Source organism: Mus caroli, chromosome 6, assembly GCF_900094665.2.
Source record: "Mus caroli chromosome 6, CAROLI_EIJ_v1.1, whole genome shotgun sequence".
In the NCBI taxonomy this organism is placed as follows: Eukaryota; Metazoa; Chordata; class Mammalia; order Rodentia; family Muridae; genus Mus; species Mus caroli.
Genome location: NC_034575.1, coordinates 43769331 through 43778797, shown reverse-complemented (window position 1 = coordinate 43778797; position 9467 = coordinate 43769331). Strand labels below are relative to the sequence as shown.

General features: G+C 43.5%; 1 protein-coding gene across 2 annotated transcripts in view; it reads right to left on the bottom strand.

Moving 5' to 3' along the window:
- Fam221a (family with sequence similarity 221 member A) overlaps positions 1–6107 on the bottom strand; it is a 21353-nt gene extending 15246 nt beyond the window's left edge. For both annotated transcript variants that reach the window (XM_021165566.1, XM_021165569.1), the window contains exons 1-2: positions 5880–6107; positions 1577–1750 (exon numbers count right to left, since the gene is read on the bottom strand). In XM_021165566.1, the coding sequence (XP_021021225.1) occupies positions 1577–1750; positions 5880–5944 (239 nt within the window). In that variant the 5' untranslated portion in view covers positions 5945–6107. The remainder of the gene's footprint in view (positions 1–1576; positions 1751–5879) is intronic.
- Positions 6108–9467: the final 3360 nt, after the last annotated feature.

Here is a 9467-nt window from a genome sequence, read left to right as displayed (position 1 = left end):
GTTTCTCTGTGTAGCCCTGGCTGTCCTGGCACTCACTTTGTAGACCAGGCTGGCCTCGAACTCAGAAATCCGCCTGTCTCTGCCTCCTGAGTGCTGGTATTCCCCATTTTTTATAAACAGAAAGACACACATTGGATAGGAATTTTATTAAGTGATGAATACCACAGAGTAATGTCTTCATTGCAGTTGGGTTGAATCTTGGGGATCATATTCAGGCTGTACAAATACCACACAGAAACTGACATTAAATGTTCACAAGCACAGATTATAAGACTACCACAGGTTTGCCCGTGCCCATCAGTTTTGACAGATATAAACATGTAGCCATCACCCTGCATTCCTCCCTGGTGTCTTTAGTCAGGGTTTCTAGGTAAGCTGAGAGGCAATCTATACACATTACTCATCCTAGCAACTGCCTAACAACCACTGTAACTCTGTAAACAGCAACTAGACAAAGAGTCTCTCAGAAACAGCCTCAAAAGTGCTGGTGAAACAGGGCAGTTCCCCTTCAATGGATTCCTTAGGCTGAAAAGTTAAACCTGGCCCCTAAAAATAGGTACTGTGTTCAGTGGTTCTTTTGTTTTGTACATTTTGCAAAGCAATTTGGTCATTTTGATAGAAAAATCGGAAGAAATGCACAGGCACAACAAATAACACACATTCATGACTGGCCCCTCAGGTCTCTCTTCTAGGCAATGTTTTTGAACACAACAATTTGAAGTCAAAAGAATTTGCATTTTTGTTTGTTCAGGGTTATGAGGCCTTGTATGGAGATATATGACTGTAATCCCAGCACCTGATAGGCCAGAGAATCATGAATTTGAGGCTAGTGAGTAATATACAGCAAGTGCCAAGCCAGCCTGAGATAAATAGCACGATCCTCTCTCCAAGAAATGAACAAACAAATAGAGAATGAAAAACACCAATGCAGTACTCCCTGAGGATGTGAGGGTGATTCCTAACTCTGAGGAGAAGTGGGTCTGCTGTGGATGAGTAGCCTGAGCAGCATAGATCAGCGTGGCCACCCAGCATCTTCCTATCTAACAACACAGCATCTTCCTATCTAACAACAGGACCAGCAGATGCTACTTTCCCCAAACTGAAAGACCCCTGGGAAAACATCGTCCTCTGTTACCAATGGCAACCCAAGAGTTGCTCATGGTGACGGACTCTGTGATAAGTTTAACAGGGTATGGAAGTTTATTATATATTTAAAATCCCTAACATAATTCTAGAGCACTATGGAAATGCCAGCATCAAATGTTTCTTAATCATCATGCTGTTATTTATAGAAGGAAGACACGTTTTTGCTATAGTTGTAATTTTCTAGCCATCTGAAAATCATGATAAAGTGGGTTGGAGAGACAGCTCAGCAGTGAAGTGCACAAGTCTGGGTCACTGTTCCTATCTTAGGTGCCTCACAGCCATCTGTAACTCCTGCTCCAGGCAGATCTGATGCCTGAGGTTTCTGCAGTCACCTGCACATTCCCACCCAAAGATACACAAACACACACATACACACACACACATAATTTAAAAAAAAACATTAAAAAAAGAAAATGATACAATATCTTACCTATGGGTACAAAAACACAATGTCTCGGGGCCAACAAGTTTGCAATCCATTCCTGTTGGTGACCGCCAACTCACAAATAATCTGTTCTGTAAACGCATGGGTAAAACTTTTTTCTTGTATTCTTCATATTCTTCAGGAGTAAAAAGTTTCCCTCCATCGTCCTCACCAACAATTCTACAACAACAGCAACAAGCATTGCTTTTAATCCTTGAGTATTTTCCAGACTAAAAATTAAATTATTTTTGTATACTTAATTGAAAAGCGGCTTTGACTTGGATTTTGACTTTCAACACAAAATACATAGCCAAATTACAAACAGAATCAATAAAATGTCCGCATCTGATGGAGTTCAGTAGGTGTGAACAATGTCTTGAGCCAACAGCCAAAGCAGGAATGCCATTCCCACCATCCCAAGTATTCTCCCTGAAGCAGGTCCCACCCCTCATTCCAGGAGCCTCCCCTCTACCTGGAAAGAAAGAACATACTTATTTCTGAAGACAGAACAGCCCAGAGAAGAATCTAGACAAGCAGGCCTTCCTCCCTAAGCTCCCTCGGTTACACTCTGCTGTTGTTCAGTCATCTTGCTCCCTGGTTGTCCACCATTCAACCAACCTAAGCCTCAAGGTACAGGATTTCCTGCGAGTTTATTTTCTTTCACTCCAATGCCACATAAAACTTGACTCTGTACGCTTTTCCCTGGTCAATTTCCCTTTATCTGAGGTACTTCACCCACGGACCCAGCGATGTCTGAGGAAAGAATTCTTCTCTCCACTCGCTTCCCATGTAAAAGACTTCCCTTTTAAAACACAACTTCCCTGACTGTGGTGGGTTGACTAAGAAATGTCCCCCACAGGTTATTGCATCTGAACACTTGGTCCCCATCTGGTGGCACTGTTTCGTAAGGTTTAGGAACCTTTAGGAGGTGCAGCCTTGCTGGAGGAAGTCCATTGTTCAAGGCCAGCTTTGAGGGAATATAGCTTCTCCACTTCCTGTTCTGTCTCTCTCGGCTTCCTGAGTGCAGACAAAGTATAACCAGCCATCTTCCGACTCCGGGCCACACCATCCCAGCTGGAACAGACTCTACCCCTGTGGAACCCCGAGCTAAAATGTATCCTTCCTTCCTTCTTAAATTTCTTTTGACTATGGTATTTTCTCACAGCAACAAAAAAAAAAAAAAATAATCAGGCACTTACCAAGGTTTGCCAGTAGAGAATTATCACATACTCATCTCAATTTCTCCTTTAATTCTGAAACAAACATTCATTCTTCTCATTAAAAGCTTGAGCCTAAACCAGATGTGGTGGTTGGACTCCCACTATCTAAAGATGCTGACGATAAATTGGAGGCCACCCTGGACACACTAAGGCCTACCCTAACTCAAGAAAATAAAAATCTTAAGCTTAAACTGCTAAAAATTATGTTTTCATCCTTTAAAAACAGTATCTAAAATTAAAAATATATCAGTGCAGTCAGCAAAACTACTTACCATACCTGACCTCTGACCTCTGTGATCTCTGAAAACATGCTCTGATTTACACAAGCTTAGACTCATAGTATGTAGTGGGTGATCAGATGTTTCAAGGTTTAATTTCAGCCTGCACTATTTCTATAAGGAAAATTTTGCTTTGCAAGAGGGGAAAAAATACAATTTAAAAAAAAATAGAAGTTGTTCAAAATGGGAGGAAGTTCTCTTTAAAAATATCTCCCTGTAATTCCTGAAAAGTGTTGTTTATAGAATGTTTATGATTTTTTTGTACATAACATGCTTTTTTTTCTTATTCTGAAATAGCTAGTTGTAGTAGAAAACAGAAGCCCAATTCATAAGCTATACAATCAGCAAAATCTTCTCCCTTGTTGTTTCAAATAAACTTTTAAAACCCTAGAAATACAATAAAAGCCACCTACAAAGATTACTCAGCCCAAAGTCTATACATCTCAGAGGACTTCTGCAAAGTTAGAATTCTGAAGCTGTGGAGCTTCCCACTGGACTCTACACTTAAACAATTTAATAAATGTTTACACACGTAACCACCAAGAAAACGAAAGAATGCACGACAGAGCTTTCTATCCTCTCTCCTACTTGTGCCTGTAACCTGCGTTCAGTCCTTCCTCTCCCCTAATGCCTGCCCTTTCTTGCCTTTGCTTAAATACTCTAGACACACAATAGTTTTTTATGACTTATTCTAAGATAAAGTTTTATTATAGCCGTCAAAGAACAGCAGCAGATACAGAAAGAGTATAGAATAAATGCAAATCTTTTAAATAAGAAAGTGTTGGTATCTAAATTCCAAACCAAAACAGCTCATACTTTATTGTACGTCCACTGTCTCCAGGGCACTTGTTCACCTGCTGGACTGCGTTACTGAGCCTGGGTAAATCTAACATCCTGGTGTTCTAGTAAGCCCCCAGGTGCCCCATCTTTTGACACTGCAAGGAAAAAGACTGTAAACTCTCTCCCAGATGCCTCCCACCAAAGGCAAGTCAAAAATTAAAGAAAAATGGCAACACGTTTTGTTTGGCATTTCTTACGTGTCTGTTTGCAGAACCCAGGGCCTTGCACTTGCCAGGCGATGCTCTACCACTGAGCTACAGCCTAGCCTTTAGTTTTTCAGCAGGTTCTCACCATGTGGTTTGGACTGATCTTGAACTCACTACCCTCCTAGACATTTCCTCAGGGCTGAAATTACAGGCCTGGCCCCTGACAATAGGAAAATTGGTTTCTGATAGGGATCATCTGATAGGGATCATATCTGGAAGGCCAAGTCTTCATGTTTCTCAAATCTTATTGACTGTAAAGGATGCAATAATCTCTCCTAACGGGACATGTTCCATAATATTTATGATTGCAAAAAATAATTTTCCATGAGCCTGTCCCTACCATTTTCTGGACAAGAGACAAGTGAAAAGCCAGAAAGCAAAACTAAAGAAGCCAGCTGTGCTCTGTAAGAGGGTGAGCATGCGGTGAACCTGCCATGAAGACTGGGTGCTGCTGCCTAGTTTTATGTCAACTTGACCCAAGCTAGAGTCATACAGAAATAGAAAATCTCAAATGAGGGCTGGAGAGCTGGTTCAGTCATTAAGAGTAATGACTGCTCTTCTAGAGGTCCTGAGTTCAATTCCCAGCAACCACATGGTGGCTCACAACCATCTGTAATGGGATCTGATACCCTCTGCTGGTGTGTCTGAAGACAGGTACAGTGTACTCATATACAAAAAATAAATAATTCCTTTTTAAAAAGAATTTTTAAAAAATAAGAAAATTTCAACTGAGAAAAATGACACACACACACTAGACTGGCCTGTGGGCAAGCCTGTGGCAGGACCTCTGATTGATGTAGGAGGGCCCAGCTCACTGTGAGCGACGCCACTCCTGGGCAGTGTCTATTGCCATGCTATAAGCAAACAGGCCGAGCAAGCCATGAGCAGCAAAGCATTGAGCAGCACCCTACAGGGGCACTGCATTAGCCCCTGGCCTGGCCTCCCTGGATCATGGCCTACAAGCTATACACTGAAATAAACCCTTTCCTCCTAAGTTGCTTTTGATCATAGTGTTTCAATAGAGCAATAGAAACCTAACTAAGACAGACTGATCAAGCTGTTCCATCTCACATTTCCTGTTCAGAATCTTCAGAAAGTTCTAAGCATTACCCAAAACTACACTAGTGGGGCAATATGCTGGGAAACCCAACTGCCTGGACACTCCACGAATGACTTGGGGGAAGCTCTATACATCTGGCTTTTCCTTTGTGCACACACATTCTCCAATAGTCTGTAACCTCTATTCTCCCAGTTTCCCAGCTGTCAAGAAGAAACCCTTCCTAGGCTATGGGAATTGGGGGCAGATGTGTGTGGAGCCAAAGAAGCAAGCCGCTGTGTTCCCTGCTTCCAGAGAGGAGTCTCGGAAGCTAAGTCCAAAAACCATCTCCCTTGGTTTGGGAGAGCACTGAATTGATGTACAAACTGACATTTACTAACTTTTATAGACCCAATATGTAATTCAATTGTCACTAAGAGAAACAAAAAGGGACCTATTATAAAAGTAGTTAATCATCCCTTTTGGCAAAGGAGACTCTCAAGTGGTCTCCGAAGAGATTCATTATAGAATAGAATTGTGTGTCTGCAAATTTAATTACAGAGGATGAAATGTGAAATTAATCCAGGCCTCCCGAACAGCCCAGGAACAGACTCCCAGAGCGCTAGTGCGTTCGTCCGCTGGGTCTGGGTTCGTCCCACGGTGCTCGTACGAACAAGAGACCCAGCCGTGAACCGGAGCCCGCCCCGCGGAGCAGAGTTAAGGCCTCACCTCCGGTACTCCAAGTACTCGTCCACTGCCTCCGCACCACCAGGAGGCAACGTCAGCCGCTCCATGGCCGCGGGAAGCGAAAGGAGCCCTTGCCTCGAGCTCTTGAGTCCGCCCTGCAGCTGCCAAGCAGGATCCACCAGACCTGCGCGAGTACAAACAGCCTTGCCGCCAGAAACTGCCCGGTCCCGCCCCCTTAGCCCCGCCCCGTCCTGGGCCCCGCCCCTCTGTTTTACCGCTTAGTCCCGCCCTTGTCCCCCTCAGCTCCCGCCCTCTCCCCGCAGCTCCTCCCCAATCAACCCCCCCTCCTCTGGGCTCCACCCCACTTAGCTCCGCTCTCATCCTTACCTCTCCCGAGTTCCCGCTCTACCCTTGCATCCGGCCTGATCTAGCGCCCCTCTTCTCCCTTGTGCCACGCCCCTTGGCCAAGCCCAGCTTTGCCCCGCCCCTCCTGCTGCTCCAGGCCAAACGTCTCCACCAACTCTCATGATTGCTTCCGTGGCCCACAATCTACCTGGCGATCCTCTTCGGGCCTTGAACATAACTTAGCTTGAGCTTCGCCACCCTACCGCTACCTGAGCCCTACAAATTGGCTTCTCCTGCATAGGCCAAGGCTGCAAAACAGATGCTGTTTGCCCACTTCAAACTTCGTGCTCCTCACTGCTTCATTCCCAGAGTCTCCTTAAGATTAAGTGCAGTGCCAGGATACAATGGGTTCTCAAAACAGGGCTCACTTTATATACCTCTTCCCATTTAATCCATCTCTCGAAATGTACGTAGTCTTGGAGAATTGGCCACTTGGAGCGGTAGCTAAGAGTGCTTGCTGTGCGATCATAAGTACCAGAGTTCAGATCCCAGCACCCACATAAAGAACCAGGCATCTCAGACTCTTAATACTCCAATTTCAAGGTAAGTGGAGACAGAAAAATCTATGAGGCTTGCTGGCTTTCAGCCTAGACAAGAAAATCCCAACCCTGGGTTCAGGGAGAGATTACTTGAAAGGATTAAATGGAGCATGATAGAGGAAGACACCCAACCCTTTCCTCTTGCCCACTGGCCTCAGAGCTTGTTTACACTGCTGCACGCACCCATTCACAATCACACTTTTAGAATCAGTACATCTCTGAAGTGTGGGGGAGGGGTGTCAACGTCCATGTTTTCAGTATTACGGTTGAGGCTGAGAACTGAGTATAGAAGCTTAGTTGGACAGCATGAGTTTAGCATGCTGAGACCCTGGGTTCAAGTCTTGATGCCACTGGAAAATAATAAAATATAAAACCAGCAATCCTGAGTGCCAGTGCAGGTGACAAGAAAAAAAAAAAACAAAAAACAAAAAACAACAACAAAAAAAAAACAACTGTTCTCCAAAGAAAATAACAGGTTAAGGAAGAACAAGCCGAAACAATTTAGCCAAGTTCTTGCCTTCCCGGTAGGAACACAGAGCCTTTGAGCTGCTAGGTAAGTTCTGTGCCGCCAAACTATACACCTGACTCCAAGATAAGTCTGTTTCAACATTTAAAAAGAATCTCCACGCATTTTATATAAAAATGGAATTATCATCCGTTAGTAATTTAGCTATAAGTTGTTCTGGCAAGCTGTAAAGGGGGTAAGAAATTCGCCGTTACTCAGGAGAAAAGAATTCTCAAACATTGAAGCTCTCTATGGACCAAATTTCTCATCCTTTAATCTTCTTGATTAACAGATAATTGAATTTTTAGAGATTCAAGGTTCACAGCAACTCAAACGCAGCAGGTCAGTTGTGGCTGTTTCCCAACAGTGTGTTTCTACTTCAGGGCTCTGCCAGCTGAGCCGTGTCCCCGGCCTGGTCAGGATGGGATGGTTTTGAGAGATCTCACTCGCTATATGATCCTGGCTAATTTAGAACTCTCACACTTGGGCTCCTCCTGCCTCTGCTTCCCAAATGCCTGGATAAGGGATGTTCTTATAAACTCTTAAAGTTCTTATTGTTATTAGCCCTTCATTCAAAATCCCTTTTAAAAGTGTTTTAATTAGCATACAAAGTGTTGAATTTCCATAAGTCTTTTTCATATGTGAGTAGTTTCTGCTAACTCACCCCTACCCCTGCCTTCATCCCTTAGCTCCCAGTATTGCCCTCTTCTGTCAAATCGCATGTGCTCTACTCTTCCCTCCCCACACTGAGGCCTCTTTCCCTCCCCTCTTATTGGACCTTTCTGGCTTACTGACCTCTATAGACACTCCATTTTAGGTACATGAATACAAAGTTTGAAACTCAGATCCACGTTGAGAAAGAAGATGTGGCATTTGTCTTTCAGGGCCTGGGTCCCCTCACTTCGTACAATATTTTGCTGTTCATATTGCCTGAAAGTTTTATTTTTCTTTCCAGCTGAATAAAATCGCATTGTGTATGCATACCACATTTCCATTATCCATGCAACAGTTGGTGTATTTTGACCCTATTTCCTAGTTACTTTGAATAAAAAACACAGTAAATAAATATGGGTGTGCACGTGTGTCTATGGTAAGATATGGAATTCTTAGGATATATGGCCAGAAATGGTATAGCTGGGGCATATAGTAGTTCTAGTTTCAGCTTTTTGAGAAACCTCCACACTACCATTTGTCATATTGCACCAGGCTACACTCTCACCAACAGTGGAGAAAGGTTCCTCTCTCCCCATTGTCCTTGCCAGTCCTTATGTTTGGTTTCCTTGATGAGTAGCCATGCTGATGGGTGGAATGAAATCTCTAAGCTGGCTAAGAGGGTGGGGCATGTTGCACAGTGGTTATTGGCCATCTGGATTTCCTGAGAACTCTCTCCAGTCCTTGATGGATGTTTACTTTATCGAGTTCTTTGTATGTTCTAGATACGAATCCTCTGTTGAATGTAAAGTTTGCTAAGATTTTTCTCCCAATCTATATTCTCTTAAGTTGATTGACGATTTCCTCTGTTCCTGCTTTTAATTGTATTGATAATTGGCCTCCCTGGGCAACCAGTCCTGTATCGTGAATGTACTCCCTGATTTCTCATCTATGCATTCCAGACTGTGAGATACGACTTTGAGGCACTTCGAGGATCCATTTGGAGCTGTTTTATGTAGGGTGAAAAACAAGGACCCAGTTCTATCCTTTTGTGTATGAACATCCAGCTTCCTAAACACCATTTGTTGAAGAGGTTGTCTTTTCTCTGATGTGTATATTTTATATCTTTGTCAAAAATCAGGTAGCTCTTAATTTCATGGACTTGTTTCTGGGATCTCTGTTTTATCCCATTGATCTACATGTCTGTTTTTGTGCCAGTAATGCTGCCAGTTTTGTTTTTTGTTTGTTTGTTTTGTTTTGTTTTTTGTTTTTTGTTTTCAAGACAGGGTTTCTCTGTGTAGCCCTGGCTGTCCTGGAACTCACTCTGTAGACCAGGCTGGCCTCGAACTCAGAAATCCACCTGCCTCTGCCTCCCAAATGCTAGGATTAAACACGTGTGCCACCACTGCCTGGCCTTCTAGCAGGACTCTTTTTGCTCAGAATTTGACTATCTAGGGTACTTGAAGTGGAAACTTAAGGGTTCTTTGGAGAGTCAGTTGTATTGGATGGTGTTATACTGGGGCAAACACG